Consider the following 17977-nt stretch of genomic DNA (forward strand, 5'->3'; position numbering starts at 1 on the left):
GGAACTAAAGTCAATGAAACGAGTTAATACAGCACAGGCGGAAGCATGGTCAAAGCCAAGCAAAGGTCAAATCAAAAAGACAAAAACAATAATCAATGTTGGGAGCAAGCAAGGGTCAAAACCAAAGGGCCCAACCAAACACAGCGGCACAGAACAAGTGCTTAAGCTGAAGCAAGCGTCAAAACTGAGCAATGATCGAGGAGAGAAATCAGTTTAAATGGCAGGCTAGATAAATAAAAAGAAACAGGTGTGGATGATAATAACTGACCAGATGCCAGACATGATCATAAGAAATTAACATAATTTGGAATAATAAAAAATTTCAAGAGAAGCATGAACATGGTTACAATTAATAAATAGAATTTAATATAAAATAAGCTGTATATCTGACAGTCAGAGGCAATACCCTCTGTCGCTTGCAGGAAAATGAAATAGTCCATTGTAACCAAGATAAAGAAAATGTGTTTCAAGGTTTCCTAATTATCCCACTCTTACTTTTCCTTAACTTATCCACTGAATATTTGAATACTGAATATCCCATCTGTAGAAGTTTAGGCCTCATCAGGTTAGTTTGTTTTTATTCAATGTAGGTGTCATGGATGGTGATCCTTAAATGCAGGAACTGCTTTTAAACTTTTAGCTTTTGTACATGATTACACCATCTAGCAATTATAATAGTGCCAAGGATTCCTTTTTCTACTTGCAAAATGTTCTTTTTATCTCCCATAATCATCACTGCACCAACGGACCAGGAATATAGTCTTCCTAATATTCCATTTTATTAGCCTATCAACCTACCCAACACACAAAAAGTAGCTTCATAACACAACAATTTCTGTAACTGCCCACCTGACAAACTTTTGCCAACCAGCACAAAAACACTATCGACCCCAGTTCCCAAAACCTACTGGACCCAAAGTAGCAGCTCAGTATCTCCATCCTATAAAACCATCTGCAAATGGTGACCTGGAGTGCCTCCTTCCTCCACAGCAAAGAAACTCTGTGGTTTTAAGCTTCTCAATACCGGCCATTCTGAAAAATGTTGTCCCTTATACAATGTGTCCCTCCCTCCTACCCTATTTTCCTCTACTGTCTCTTTAGAATCCACATCCATTCCTAGATGCTGTGGTGAAATCTGTGTTTCCTCCACTATTTTCTGTCTCTGTGTGCCCTGTGATTCCTGATGACTGGGGTTTTTGAAGCCCCCCTGATTCTTTTCTGGGGGGGTGGTAGTGACCATTTGATGTCCTGGGTGTAGGTAGAGCTGGCTGTTTGGGGTTCATTGATCAACTGGCTATATGAGGAAGGCCAGGTCCCTGTTATAGAGCCCGGCTCTCAGTCTGAGGCCCAGTTAGATGTGTCTCACAATCCCATGATTGTCACCTCTGAACTGTGTGGTAAACAAGTGTCTGTGCGAAAAGAACCTTTAATCAAAGAGAGCATGAAGAACAAGAACAATCCACCTTATGGATACATATTTTACATGCTGCCACATGTCTACATTTTTAGTTGAAATATATGAGAAGAATATTTGTATTTACACGCTACATAATCCCAAACCCATCAAAGACCTTTCTTTTGTGTCACATTTCTTTTCACCATTACAAATACATGGGGCAATTGTATTATATGCTGCACATTGGTGGTGGTGGAGGGGAGTCTCCATTACCTGTAAAGCGCTTTGAGTGGAGTGACCAGAAAAGCGCTATTTAAGTGTAGGCAATTATTATTATTATTATTATTATTATTATTATTATTATTATTATTATTATTATTATGTAAAATTATGTTCGTTTACATGGATTATTTAAATCACGTTTCCTTATTTAAAGCCGCTCATTTGTGCTTCCAGTTTAGCTGTAGATTTTTTTTCAGCACCTTTCGTGTTAAGTTATACAGTATATGTTATACAGTAGCAACGTATTTCGTAGCGAAATACTATACTACAGGGTTATATAACCGGACATCTCGCATTAACTCCAATTCGCATCACGAATCCTGATAAGATAGCGAGTTAATTTATTTTAAATGACAAATCTGGCTACTCTAGTTAGTCTTCTAGAATTCAAAGTAAACAATAAAAATCCATTGCTTCCTAAATGTTGCAAGACTGGGTTGAATAAATTGAAATAGGAAAATTACGTATTGAGGAAATATGCTAATTTTAAATTAAAACATTTGGTTCATCATACGGCAGCTATAAATTCTAATTATCGTTTCATGTGACTTTTACGATGCGATCTGTTTTCTTCTAACCTGCCTGAGTTTATTTTTGCGTGTGTGGTGAGGGGGTTACCTGTGCCTTAAAACCTGATTATGAATTTCGGGCAGGCGCTGCTGGGCATCTTAAGTAGACGGAAGGGCCTCGTTTCCATGGAGCTAAGTAAACATAAACAGACCAAGGCAGAAGCAGCACGTGTATCGAGTTTGGAAAGAAACTGAAGTTTTATTGACTTAGCAAAAGACCTTTCATGTTTGATAAGATTAGATAACTGCGCTGTTATTAAAAGGCATTTTGTCGGCGACAGAAAAACGAGGATAATTTATCTACTCAGTCGCCGTCATGTCTCACAGGTTTGTACGGGCGCCTGGATGTAACCTGGAAGAGCTATACAAGTGAACAGCCAATAATTCATGCAAATGTTTGGATAAACTTGGGTATAAATACAAACCCGAATTGTTCTCCTTATGACATAATACTTTTAATTTCCCTTTTCATCCGCTCCCTCACACTGTTACATTTAATTGCTAGGTTTGGGAAACAAAGCAGCCTTTATGTTGGCTATACATTAAATAATTTATAGTATGATATGCATGCAGAAGAGATTGAAATACAGTGTACGAAAGTTTCAAAAAGATCAGTTGTAATATTAAAGATCAAACGATTAATAGAGTTTTGGATAAAAAAAAACGTTTTTTTTCTCGCTATTATATTTTGTTCTCTTAAGAATTGTCATAAACATACATTAACAAGTGACGCTTTAATCGTGTAACGCTTTATTAAGCGTTTTATTAAATAACGTTTAAAATAGTTTTTGAATGGCTACAAACAACATACTCAATATATTCTAAGATTCTTGTATTCTCTTTCCAAACCATAAATATTTAACTAAATCTTACTTTTTATCTGTTATTTCACCTTCATGCATGATGGTCTACTTGGCTGAAAACTGGATCTCTGTTGTTTTTTTTTGCTCTTGGCATATTAACACATAGCTTTTACATTCACTTCATATACGTCAGTCAACTGTCTAGATCTATACAAGCTACCATATATTTAGTGTTCTTATGATGCGTGCACTGTGGTTATGTGAAACATTGTATTATCATCTATATATATATATCTTTCATAATATATGTCTAATATATATTCTATACATATTAGGTTTCAATTCAAGTTCTTGGGAAATGGAAAATGAACCTGGAAATTGCATATGTCATTGATTTTACAGTATTATCTGTTTCTGTGCTACGTGCCTTCATATGTTAAATACGATTCATTCTATTAGATTGTTGTCTTTTCTTCCAGAACCTACAATAAACTTTGGGCAGATGCCCATGTAGAGCTGTCCAGCCTGCTAACTCAGGAGCTGCCTGCACAGCCTCAAGGCCCCGAGAAGGACAGAGTGGTTTTTTTCCAGCGTGTGGCCACTCTCTACGTTCGGTATATCCAGATCTTCCGGTCACTGGAGGTGGCATATGACCAGGTGGTGCATCCCCAGAAGAGGCGTGTAATTCGGACAGTGCTGGACGGAGTGATGGGTCGTGTGCTGGAGCTCAAGAACGAGATGGTGGAGAAGGAGTCTTCTGAGTATCACTACATGGATGACATCATCCAGGACCTGAAACTGACGCCGGTGAGCTGGTTCACTGTCACTTCATGTGTGTGCTCACAGGCAGGAAGAGGAAGGGGACACCAGCCCAGGCTTAATTGATTACAAAATACAAAGTACAGAAAAAATATATTTGCTGTTATTAAGCTAGGAAAGCCATGTGTCCTTCACGTCATTTTCAATATTGTTGAAAAAGCATTTAAAAATAAAAAAATACTGCATATACAGTAGGCCTATACAGTATATCAAATAGGAATCACAAAAACTTTACAACCAACATTCTTACAAACTTCTGTGTAAAAGCCTACAATAACATGTAAGTGCATGTTTAAGTTGCCAAAGTCATCGGATTGAACCATGTGTTTGTCTACACATTGTGGGCCTTTAAAATAATTTAAAATGCTGAATTTTAGGGTAGGCATAGAGATGGTTCATCATGGAGCAATGCTAAAGTAAAGCTACCGGGGCAGTGTTTCATGAAAACAATTTGAGTAGTGTGGTTTTTGGCTATTTTCTTACTTTTTGTGTTTCACTACTATGTATAGTGTAGTAGTGAGTTTGCACTGACTTTCTTGTAGAAGTTGTAATTTTATTTAAAATGTCAAACAATTTTAGACTCCCATTACATCTCACTAAAAATTGATTATTGTACTTGGTAATTTTATTTATATTTATTTTTATTGCTTTTAATTAGGATTCAAACTCCTTACTCCATATAGATGGCAAAATAATATGAATTAATGTATAAAAAGATACAAAATCTGGTCCAGTTTCATATAATTTATAAAAGATTCTGATATTAAGTAAAGCATTTGTGTAAACTGTTTTTTAAAGGCTGCACTAATAGGGGGATCCAAAGCATCTGAAATGAAGAAAACAAAAATATTCAGAATGAAGCCGCCTTAGGCATTGTGTTTGTAGCCATTCAAGGACTAATTGTTAAAGCTGTTTTCACAGATTATTAACAATAATGTGAATATCAAAAGTACTTTCACAGCATCTGTATATTTATTTTCATACATTTAATATCTTAAACAAAGGTGAAACATTTTTAAATTATTTTAAAGTACACTAATCTTAATTGCTCCAAGTGTCCTTTCTATGCAGTAGCAGTGTTTTGGATTTTCCACAAGATGGCATCAGAGATAAACTAATCTGTTTAAAAGTTCGTTTGGGCTGAAGATATATCTTCTATATTCAGAAGTATTTTTTTCATTTAAATCATGTAAAAATTGAACATTTTTGATAAATAGTTTATCATTTGAAGTTTGAGTTTACACTTTGCAAGAGGCATTGCAAGAGACAGGAACTGGAAATTGAATAGAAACTAGTAATGTCATATGTAAAATATAAATAATAGCACACCATCATTACAATATTTTTTATACAGAGCTAGGCTGGTAAAGATGTGTTACTGTTATATACTCTGTTGTGTGGAAGCGTTATTAGACACAGTCTAGAGCTACATAGATAACATGCGCCTATGTGTATATTGCATGTACTTCTGCAATTTACTCTTGGAATCCACTAGTGTTTTGCACAATTCTTATGCTTTGACTGTTATTAATACAATTTAAATTGGATGAAAAGGAACTAAGCTGATTATTTAACAAGCTTTAATTTATAATAATCAGAAACTTAATTATTAGGTGTTTCTTGACATTTGCAACATTTGCTCCTCTTTACACATCCATCGAGCTAAAAGATAAAAAAAACACAGATATCAGGATTAACTATATTAACTGGATTATTTTCAAATGTAATAGCCATATCATCATAAAACTGTTTGTGCCTAAAAAAGGAAAAACAGACAGTAGAAAAAACCTGAAAAGTAGAAAAAAATGAGTTTTACAATTGCATTGTAAAATTATTTTGAGTTGCATAGGCTTCTGTACACAATAATATACTTGCATTTAAGAATTAAACTAGTGTAAAGGAAAATTCCTTATTGTCTCAAACAATTCTAGGCAGAGATTGAGATTCCCATTCCAAAATACTTCATTGGTGATCGTGCTAAGGTCCTGCAGGACAGAAAAGAGATGTTAGCAAGAATTCTGGACAAGATTACAGTGGTGGAAAAGCCCAAAGTAAGTCTGAAGTTTGTTTTTCTATGACTGGTGAATTCTGTTAACTATTTAGAATTTGTACTTAATGTTGCAATATATTGCTACCAATGTATAATCTAGGCTACCCATATATTTTTTTACTGTATCAAAATTCTTTCAAACAGTGGTACTTCTTTTCAACTAAAATAGATAATATTTCGGAAAGTTAAAAAAAACTTTTAGATATTTAAAATATATTTTATTCTAAATACTGCTAAAAATCAAAGTTAAACTCTTCCACCAGTCAAACCTAATAATCTCTGCTGTCTTCAACTACAAATACTCCTTTTTAATAATGAACTTTGTTGCCTGAGATTCTGAGCAAATGAGTAGTACAGTATGTATACTGACATGACGGTTCATATTGGAGATAAAAGTAACTCAGATGTGAATGTCTGTGTTATGTATATTGTTTGATAGGAATGGGTATCATATTATATACAGTACATTTTATTTACAAAGCACCTTACATAAAGAATAATCTCAAGGGACTTGACAAATGTTATTATTTCCTTACTAGATGGTCTTATCCAGGGAGTTTTGTCCGATAATACATAAAGTACATATAACAATATAACATTCAGATACAGCTGGGAAGTAAAAATAAATAACAATGAAAAGCAAAACAGTGAGGTACATGCTAGAAGTGCCATGTATACATAGCAAAGAAGAGAGTGAAAAATATATTGAGTGGCAAAAATGTAGGTAGTAATCATAGATTACAGTGAAGAAGGCAAGCCATTGAGCAGAGTGCAGTGACAGCTGGGAGTAAAATGTTCACAACTGTGTCAGGGAGATTGCAGGTGCACTCTAAATGAATGTGTCTTGAGAAGATGCAGAGATGTGGTGTGGGACTGAGCAGTTCTGATTTAAGTGGGTAGTTCATTCTTCCACTGCAGAGCCAGGGATGTGAATAAACAGGGCTTGCACAGTAGGTGAGGTAACAGACGGTCTGGCAGAGAAGAAGAATCACAGAGTTGGGGAAGGATTGGATTATAGGGAGACATGAGGGACTGGAGAAATATTGAGGAAGAGTGGATAAGAAAGCAGAAGGTAATTATACATGTTTTGAAATAAATGTAAACAACTAGGGAGCCAATGGAGGTATTAGAGTAACTGCATGGCAAGAGAGAAATGAGGCAGAGAAAAGATGGGCTGTGTAATCTGAATGAGTTGAAAAGGATGAATAGCACTGGTCAGGAGTGGAGTTGCAATATCTCATGCAGTAAAGCACCAGGATTTGAACTAGAAGTTGTATACACAAGAAAGTGAGGAAGGGAGGAATCCCGCAGATATGGCTTGAAAAGAAGCAGAACATTAATTTGATTGGAAGTGGAGGAAGGAAGAAAGAATTACACTCGGGTACCTGGCAGAGGAGGCAGTCAAGTGGAACAGAGCTGGCGAGGTCGATAGAAATGGAAGAAAAGAAGGTCAGAATTAGATAGCTTTAGTTTGAAATGACTAAGGGAAATAGTAAAGAGGCAGTTGTTAATATGCGAGATAAATACTGTATATCAGGTTAAGGAAAAAAAGAAGATCTGAGAAACATCAACATAGAAGTTGTATTGAAATCTGCAGGAGGAGATTTAAAGTCCTAGGTCAAGGGTGTAAAAAAAGAACAGCAGGAGATCCAGAACACAGCCTTTGAGGACGTACATACTGTACTGTATAGCATTTTTCAGGCCAGAGACCAAGCTATAACAGGATTCATAGAGCCTGTGATTGCAAAACAGATGAAGAACCAGGTTTAAACAGTGCCTAAAATTTCTAGGTCAGTACATATAGTTTAGTTAATAGTCTCAAAAGCAGCCGAGTTTTTACAACAGCAGAAAACAGCCCAAGTTGACAGGAGGGCATCACTAATTGAAAGAAGAGTACTTTCAATAGAGATTGTTGAGTGAAAGTGGTGGTCAAGCAGCTGAGAGAGGTACAGTATGTGGAGAGCTGGGAATGTGATGCCTGTCTGTGGTTTTATTTTTTTGGACAACTCTTTTATTTATATTTATTTAAACACCAACCCCACAGTGGAGAAAGGACAGAACAATTACATAACACAACACATAGATATTTTCCTGTGATACAAAATGTTCATTGCAGTCATTTAGTTAAAAAAAAGAGAAAAAGAAAAAACATCCTTAGAAAAGGCACATAAAACATTACACCATCTACGCTAGTACTGTATATCAATATAATTATTTCAGGCCACCAATGCAGCGGTAGAGGCCAAGTGCAGCTGAGTCATGACTTTCTGGAAGCAAAATATCATGTACTGCAAATATCCTAATCACACACAAGAAATAACAAATAACTGGCGCAATTCAACTCTTCAGTAAAGTCCTCCCTGCTAAGAAATTCTCTTATTGAGCACTGATAGTGTTAATTGATAGTGTTAACTAAGTGTTAAGAGAAACAGAAATTCAAGGGATTGGGGAAGAATAGTACCAAATGTATAGCCCACATATATCCAAAACACAATCATTTTGAACCACTCCCATATAGTGTAAATGAATTCCCATTACTTGGCCATACTGGTAAGTAGAATCTGTTGATAACCTATCTGGAATTCTCCTAATTTGAATACTAAAGCATATCTATTCTAACCATTGATAGCGGATGTGTGGTGAGCGAACTGGCACACTTTGGCTGCCATTGCATCATTCAGATGGGGGCTACACAATGTAAGTGGAGGAGAGAGTAAGTGTAAAACACTTGGAGTGTCCAGAAAAACTCTATATACAGTAGGTGTGAGGAATTATTTTAGCGTACAGGACTATTCTCTATTCTTCGCTCTCTATACAAAATTCATAACATTAGAAGTGGCTTAATTGTTTGAGAAATTTATGTTTTGTATATTGAGGAAATAACCCCCACTTTAACTGACATATATTCAGTTATAAATCCAACAATTCCCACAGTGGATGTGGACATATGAAAAAGAAAAAACACAAGAGATTATTTAATTTGTAAGTCCTAGAGAGAATGGAGGCAAGAATCATCAGATATGTTCTTCAGAATAAAGAAACACTCCTTCAGTCAACCAAGGAGAGAAAACAAAGAGATGAAAATTAGTCACTGATCTGTAATTATGGCATTTTGTGTTCCAAATTTGGAAAAAAAATAATTTCTTCCAAAATAAAAAGGTGTTAGTTTCCAGTTTTAATTTTGGCCAGTGCATTATAAATTTTAATAATTAAGTATTTGGGGGTTCCATTTGTGGGTTTAGATGGAGTTGACAGAAGAGAAGAAAGATCAAAGTTGGATATATGTATATATTATATATTTATATGTATGAATATTATATAAATATATGGCCAATGTTATATTTTCCAGACCTGGTGTGCTATCTGCGTGGAGTTTGTATGTTCTTTCTGTATATGTTTGGGTTTCCTCTCACAGTCTAAAGATATAATAGTAGTTAATTGGCTTCTGGTGTGAGTGTGAGCATGACTGTGTTGTCTCTGTGTTTGTTCTGTGATGAAATGGTGTCCCATCCAGGTTGTACCCCACTTTGTGCCTGTTGCTCGCCGAAATAGTTTCTCCCTCCTTCACAACCTGAAATGGATACAGAGGTTTGGATGAATGTAATGTTTTAATTTAATATACATAATTATAAAACACATAATAATCAGAAGAAAAAAAAACAGAACGAAATGCAATTATGCAACTGTTTTGAAATGATAAATTAGAATGAACCATTTAATAAAAATATGTTTTTAAACATTATTAATAACATAAACAGTGTTTGTGTCCTTGATATCAATGGACAGTTTGTCTCCCATTGTACACAGTTTAGTCCTTGGAACTGTGCAAACTTTCTTTTTTCCACAGAGCACAGGTTCTGATTTGGTTTGCATCTTTGATGTGCCACCAGTGATGATGATTCACTGATGCTATGAAGTCAAGCGTTTTTTATTGAGAAAAAAAACCCTGACTTTTTGTATTTAAAGTTATGGGTCTATATCCCTGAAAATGAGATTTTAACTGCACATCGAACTGGATCTGCCCTGCTTAAATATCTTGTCACCCAAGTGAAGAGATCTGGCATGCCCCAGAGAACACACTTAAGTTTGCCTCCAGGCTGAATCAGCCCCAGCTGAGGATTGAACTCACAACCTTCTTAAATGCTTTTACCATTCTCTTGTATACTCAGCATGGCAAAACTTCCATTTTGTGTTTATATATCTTATTTTTCAGAAAATGTTTGTGTTTTAATTTTGGATTTTTTTTTCTTTTTGAACTACACTGAAAAAAAAAATATTTGTTTCTATTGTGTGTTTTCACATCCTGGTTCCTAGCGACAAGTCATAATTGGGCACATTTCTTCAAAAATATCCATCTTCATGCCATTTGTCTTTTATCATGTCACAGACTACAAAGTCAGGTAAAGGAGATTTGGTACAAAACCCTCACCTGTGGCATCAAAAGATTGCTCTTACCCAAATTGCAAGTACCACTGTTTTCCAGGAGCCATAAGAGTTCTGGTTAATTATTCCCAGCCTTAACCTCAGCAGTACTCAGCCAATTCTGTACCACTGCCTGGGAAATCCCATTCATGGTCACCTAGTGCCATGAGCTAGTTTTAAACTTGTGCCATCTGTATCATAGAGCTGAGTGACTTTACTAGAGTCACTCACTAACTCCCATTTTTCATTCTAAAGTAAACATTTGTGTAGGTTGAACAAGGTACTTCTAGGTAGTGCTTCTTTGCAACTGCATTTTCCTCTCAAGGAGTTTCTATTTATCAGAAACAGTTGCATCATATACTGTATATGAGTTATTTCTATAGAAATATTTGCTTTATGTGAACCAAAGAAAGCTACAAAGAAGTACTATACAACTGTAATGTAGTACAACTATAAAGCAGAGGAGGTTTCAAGGACCTCTTGCACAAAACTTTATAGACATTTCTGTAATTTTTGATTTTGTGAATTGGGATTTTGGTGATTAACAGTGGACCTGTAAGAAAGGTTGCATACAAGAGGAGGCCAATGAGCCCACCCACAGTAGCTCAATGGGCTGCCAGGGGCTAGTTCAATAAAAAAAAGTATTTAGTAGTTTACATATTAAAATTTTCTAGGTCCGTTTGTTCATCACTACAAAGATTCAGTTCTTTTAGCTTGACAGAATAACATTTTCCTTTAAGCCTAGGATTCTCTCTGGTTTTTCTTCTCTGGACTGATTTTCTATAATGTTGTATCCATAATTGTACACAATATCCTAAATGGGATCTTAATACTGAATTTTACAATTTTAACAAAACATCTCTTGATCGAAATTCTACACTTTTGATTATATATCCCATCATTATATAGTACAGTATCAGAGTAATATCTGATGCTATTATTACAGTATACAGTATATGCTCTCTGAAATAGACAATATTACTTTATTGTGTTTGTAATATATATAACTTTTAAATTAATCACTTTCTGAACTAAGAGTAAGATTTTTATCATTTTCCTTCAAAACCCCTCACCCTTCAAGTTGCATTCAAATATTTGTGGTATCCTTGAAGATTTTTGCTGTCCGCCCCTTGACTCTTGAAGAAGCCATCAAACTGATCCAGGTGTCAGAAAGAGCACGACAAGGGCGGCTCAGGGCTAAGTTCATGAAGGAAATCCGTCATGATGAGGAGAGACAGAGAAGAGCCAAGGATAAGGATGTGGGATATGCAGGCATGGATCAAGCAGCAATATGCATTCAGAAGGTGAGCAAAAACAGAAGTCCCACATTGAAATGGGCCGTTCAAATTTATCAATAATGTTTGCATTAAATTAATACCCAAGTCTAGTTCAAGATGTGTACTTTTTTGTTTTTCATTTTTCTTTCCTTACAATTTGCTAAAAACATCTGTGAATATGATTGTGACTAATGAAATTTGATTTAAATTTGTTTGACAAAGCTGTCCACACCTGTGATGGGGAAGCATTCACTTCTTCTTAAAGAATACTTGTATAAAACTGAAATATGGTCATTTCTTACAGGTTTGTGCCTTAGATATTACATGTAATTGATACAATTAATTAATCCTCTCAAAATGTGTTCATTTATGTGTCAAAAATATGTCTTACAAAAGACCACAAACAATGCACAGTATTAGTCTCAGAGAAAGTGTACGATCTACCAATAGCTTATCAGAAGGTTAACATTCACACCATGTAATGGACTTTGCTTTAAGATCTCAGTACATTAAGCATTGAGAATAATTAGTGGAAACAGTAGTATCGAAAAAAGTATTCAGATTATGGTTTCTCATTTTGTGAAATTACCGTATTATACATTAATATTTTATTCAAAATCTGAATTCTCAAACTGAAGAGTATTAAGGATATGATAAGTAATATAAGTAAAAGGAAAGAAAATAATCAAATATGTTTGCATAAGTATTCAGACCTGTGAACTTTATATTTGGCGGACTCACCTTTGACGGCAGTTACAGACGCAGTTATTTATGGGTCGCTACCAACTTGACATGCTGGTTTTGTGAAATATTTGCCCATTGTTCTTTGCACATTTACTCAAGCTCTCTCAAGAAGCTGCTTGGAGATCACTTATAAATGGCACTTAAGTGTTTCCATAGATTCTCCATAGGATTCAAGCCATTCAAGATATTTCATTTTAAGCATATTTTTACCTTGTGGGTCGTATTCCTGTTGAAATGTGAATTTTTGTGCCAGCTGTAGGTCCTTTAAGATTTCCTAGTACTTTTGTTGATGAGACGCTAAACCTAATTCTGCCACCATCATGTTTTGTTTTTTTTTTCAGTTTCTTACAAAATCCTCTTTTTAGAGTGCCTAGGATATTGTTGTCCCATGGACCTTTTCTCCCATCTCAGCCAATGTAACTATTTCAGTGTTGCTGTTGGCCTCAGCAACTGTTTCCTCCTTGAATCACCTTACAGAAATGGTGTATTTACTCTGATATCATGTGGACTGTTATTTTATTATTGCTATTATTGCACTCTGTGGCTCTCAACCTATGGTTTAGCTTGTTAAGATAAAGTTATGCACTTAAGTTAAATATGTGAATTATCTTTTTATTTTTGTTTTTTGCTTTGAATGTGTGGAGTAGGTTGTTGTACCAGTGAGGTGCCACTCCACTAGGTGAGGTCATTGCAGGCCCAGCTGTACCTTATTTTCTCATACATTTACTTACTTTTTTTTCACATAATTCTCAGCTTCAACCACAGACACTATGGCACATACTCACCCATACCAAAGTCCCTCTCTGTTCCAGAAGTGGAGATATGTCAGGCATCTTTTGTTGCCAGACAGCCAGTGTCTGAACAAGCTGTCCCTGCTGCCCTTCTTACACAGTTGGGGTTCTTGTGTCTGCACTTTATGTTAATTAGGCAAAATAACAATTGTTTGTGAAACACAAGGTGTAGTTATCAGGTGTTGACTTTCTATTAACTCAGCAGGTTCCTCATTGGTTGGACATCTCTTGGGTAATGGGCAGTGACCATTGACCCATTGTCTTGAGTACCAGACTGCAAAGAGCCATGCTGCACCACATATCATTAGAGATTTTCAGAATTAACTCAGCTTTACAATGACCCTGTCTGTGTTAGTGACTTCAGCTACATTTTACGTTTAGTCCCAAGTGGCTTTGCCAAGACGACAGAAATGTTATTAAAAATTAAAAAACGTCATTCTTAGTGTAATTATATGCCTTGCCACTACAGCTGCAATGGTTTGTTTGCAAAATGTAACAATTCATCACCAGAATTAAATGCTTTTAAACACTGATCAAACACCTTCCATTGCAAGCAGCAATGGAATCTCATTGGCTTATAATAAAATAAAAGTTCACTAGTGCTGAAGAAATCTCATGAAGCTGTTAGTCATGTTTAAAAAATGTCTTAAATTACAGTATACACTTGTCTTTCACTAAACTAAAACAACATTATTTGAACTATTTTATATTAGGTGTGGAAAGGCTTTATACAGCGTAAGAAAACAAGGAAAGAAAGAGAAGAAGAGTTGATCTTTATTGGCATGGTGAGTACAACACAGAAAGGTTACAGACAAGAGTGGGCCATCAAAGCCCATTGTGCACATCTTATATTTAATTACTTTCATAAACAAACACCATATGAATAGAATGCATACTTATTTATCTATTAGTAATATTATGTTTTCTAGTATGCCATAAGGGTTATTTAAAGAGTTGTTCTGCTAAAGCAAGGTCTTGAATAATGCTATACGCAACTATGGTTTTCCTTTTAAACTATCTGATGAAGAAAGAATCTGACTTTTTAATGACTATTTTAACTATAATATTTTTCCATTTTTCATACATCTTTGAATGTAATCAAATATAGCTTAACATCTATCTGGTATACAGTATTCAACTGTTATAAATTAAACTAAAATAAAAGAAAACACTAGATGGCAGTAGTTTATATAAGAGCCACTAAATGCATGCTTTATTATAACATTCAAACCCAGAATTAGCTAAATTTTAAATTCTGAAGATTTTTAATTTAATACTGTCATCTTAAATGAAAAGTAGTATTCTCCATAATCTGATGTGATATACTGTAGTGACATGCTGAAATGCATTCTGCCCTTTTAACTCACCATATTAATTTATATTTTCATTATTGTTCAAAACATACTCCTTTGTTGTAATTTTTATTGAGGAAATATATTTTTATCAATTTTATAGTATATGGTATAGTAAAAGTATAGTACAAATACAAACTGATTTTAGAATAGAAGAATAGGACTTCTTGTCTGTGAGCAACCTAATAGAAATTACCTAATAGAGAAAAAATTATTCCAAAGGCAATCTGATTTTTTTTTTACGTCTTAGATATTTTTAGGAAATCACCTAGGAATGGCCTTGGTAATATCATGAGCATGAGGATAGTGGAGTGCCATTGAAGGCTTCTCTATTTCCTGTGTACAATCTGCATTTCAAAACAGTATCCTGTCTACAGAAGTCTCGGAAGGTTTAGTTCTGATGGCAGCAATGGTATTACTAAATAAACGCACTTTCCTTTATACAATGAGGAACCGAAAGAGTGAATCCATTTTGTTTCCATGTGGATCCTCGGTCTCTGTTCTCAGGATTACTATCTTTTATATTTTCGATTTTTTTTTAATATTTGGGCCCATCAACACATTTGATTGTAGCTGATTGATCCCAAAATCCATCTTTCATCAAAATCAAAATCAAAGCTTTCATCTTTATAATAACACATTCTAGAAATACATATACAGTTTTCTTTATAGATAACTGACTTCTTGTTTGTCTAAATCATTTATTGTACATTTTATTTCTATATGTTATTTTTTTATTGGAATAATTTCAATGTGGTCTAGCTTTAGAAGAAAAAACTCATTCATACAAATAGTTGCCTGCAAACAGCTGTTAGCCTAAGAAATAACGCAGTATACGGTTGTCCTACCTGATGATGGCTATTCTCTTAAGTTTTACTTTAATCTCTAATCACTATTAAAACTGTATCCTCTTTTTCTTTATCATTTTTATTTACATGGATACCATTGAGCCAAATATATATTTTTTTTATTCCAGCAAAATATTTTACAGGTACAATATTAATATGTACTTCTAGATCAGTCAAAAGTATATAAATACTTATAATAAACATTGATTACCGAACAATACAACAAATAAGGGGTAATAAACACAATTTAAATAAAAATAACCAAAAGGAACTAATTGTAGTACTCTAATCAGAATCTAATGGATTTTTAATTTTTTTCTTACTTGTTACTATATTTTATTGTTAATTTTCAACTCATCCTTTTTCTGTCATCAGAGAAAGAAGTCAAACATCCCTTGCTAATGGTAGTATTTAGTGGTCTTTTTTCTGTTTAATGATGTTCCCTTTAAATCTTCTGGTATTTTGCTAATGATACAATATCTATGGATATATTACCGGGGGTATGATGGAATCATTAATGATGGTGTTTTAAAAATGATTATGTTGATAATTTTGATTTTGGTTTCATTCTCTTTTCTACATATTTTTTCCCTCTTCTCCTTATAGTAGTCATTGTTGTCTCCTTTTGAAAGAGTGTTATAAACACATTATGGATGGATACATTAGTGACTGATGCAGCGCCCGGGCTCGCATTGTTTTTGGTGTGAAAGTGCATCATTAGAAAATGTTCCACTTGGCGGGGAAGCGCGTATTAACTGCGCTCGCAATGAAATGAGGTCGTGATAGATTGTTAAAGTTATAGAAAGCCATTAGGTTGAAATATGAACCTCTCAATTGTCATAATGAAGCGGGGGGCTATTTGCAGAGCGATCAGTGCGTTAGGAGACAATTGGAATCCATAATGACAGACACAATACATTATAGGCAGTAAGTTTAGGGCTTTAAGGTAGAAGAAGTAATCATATCTGCAAAGGATGTTGTTACAGAGCTTCCATTAACCTATGGTTCAGGGTCCTGGGACTCCTCATTTATGTCAGAGCCCATCTGAATATTTGCACGGTGAAAAGTAAGGAGGGCAGGAGACAAATCTGACAACTCTCTCAACATGAGCTCTTCTCAAAGAACCTGCTATGAAAATCCCTGAAGGCTTATACAAGGGCAGAACAGTCTAAGATCTATATCCGTTCAAGTCTTCAGGTTTGCAGGAACTGGATAAATAACATTATAAGGTCATTTCCGTAATTCAGAATGTACATTTAATGAAAGCAATGGATATGTTAGCATACAGTAAGTACTGTATATCAAGGAGCAGAAACACTCCTCTAAGTCTGTTTCCTATTCATTCTTAATTGAATTTGATTTTGGTCATTTTTTTCAGATCATTTTTTATTATTCGGTTACTGACATAAGATTAGCTGTTAGAAGTTTTTATTATAAAAGGTGTGGAAGAAAGTGCTGAAGAACATTCTTTAAATATCTAAATTGCTTTTGTAAGGAAAGGGAGCAACTACTCAGTTTCTTCAGCTCATTATTTCAAAAATATAACTAATACTATTATTTAACTGAAAAATGTGTATTTTCTGTGTTGCCAAGTTGTGTGTATACAAAACATTTTACTGTTTTATTTTGTAGAAAAAGGGCAGCACGATGGTGCAATGGTTAGCATTACTGCCTCACAGCACGGGGGCTTTGGGTTTAATTCCAGAGTTGGAGTGCTGTCTGCTTAGAATTTGTATGTTCTCCCTGTGTTTGCATGGGTTTCCTCCGGACGCTACAGTTTCTTCCCACAAACCAATAATATACCGGTAGTTTAGCTTCTGAGAAAATTGACCCTGGGTGTGAGTGTGTGAGTGTGTTGTATGTGTCCTGTGCAGGACTGGAAAACAATCTTCCTTCATAGACTTGATTATTAAGTCAGTTTTTATTTACAATTATACTGTATATTTATACTGTGTGTTGTTTAAGAATATTTCTGGGATTTTTTTAGTTCAGATTTTTTTTTCCCAAAAGTATGTATTTGTATTGGACTTTAGCAAAATACACTCAATATATGAGAATATGACTGTTATTAGAGTTCAGAAACCTTTAGTTTCTTTAGGATTGTGTTAGGGATAAACTGAAACTGAATTTTCATTCTTTAAAGTGTGCTCAAGAATATAGATTCAAACACTCAGCACAAACAAATTATATTTTTTGTTGAGCTTGCATGCATTTTTTCTTCCATATTTTTCGATGGTGTAGCAAAACTGTGGAAACATAAAGGATCCCCTTCTTTTTACTCTTATAAGTTTTTTTTCTCAAAATTTATGTTCTTATATTGCAATCCACTTAATATAAAGACACTGCAAAGTAATCATGATTGTTCACTTTAATAAAGATATATCTACATATACTAAATATATGCCACTTACTGTAGTTTTTATACATTAATCTAATGTAGTCCAGCTACTTTAATCTTTAAAGTGAAATTCTCAGAAGAATTGAAGAATTAAAGTAGTATACTTTTGTGATTAAAAAGATTTAACAATTCTTTACTCTGACTATAACACATGAATATACTGTAATAACAAGTAAATAATCATAAGAGAGTAATTAAAGATTTATTTGTGCTGAAAAGAAAAGAG

At 34.5% G+C, this 17977-nt stretch overlaps 1 protein-coding gene across 3 annotated transcripts in view; it reads left to right on the top strand.

Annotated features, from left to right (window-relative positions):
- The first annotated feature begins 2394 nt into the window (after positions 1-2394).
- Positions 2395-17977, top strand: part of LOC102693827 (dynein regulatory complex protein 11) — a 36873-nt gene continuing 21290 nt past the window's right edge. The window contains exons 1-5 of one of the 3 annotated variants that reach the window (XM_015354089.2): positions 2395-2574; positions 3530-3857; positions 5801-5920; positions 11454-11645; positions 13867-13938. In XM_015354089.2, the coding sequence (XP_015209575.2) occupies positions 2564-2574; positions 3530-3857; positions 5801-5920; positions 11454-11645; positions 13867-13938 (723 nt within the window). In that variant the 5' untranslated portion in view covers positions 2395-2563. The remainder of the gene's footprint in view (positions 2575-3529; positions 3858-5800; positions 5921-11453; positions 11646-13866; positions 13939-17977) is intronic. The other 2 variants (XM_015354091.2, XM_015354092.2) reach the window with 2 other exon arrangements.

Source organism: Lepisosteus oculatus, chromosome 6 (genome assembly GCF_040954835.1).
Source record: "Lepisosteus oculatus isolate fLepOcu1 chromosome 6, fLepOcu1.hap2, whole genome shotgun sequence".
NCBI classification, from domain to species: Eukaryota; Metazoa; Chordata; class Actinopteri; order Semionotiformes; family Lepisosteidae; genus Lepisosteus; species Lepisosteus oculatus.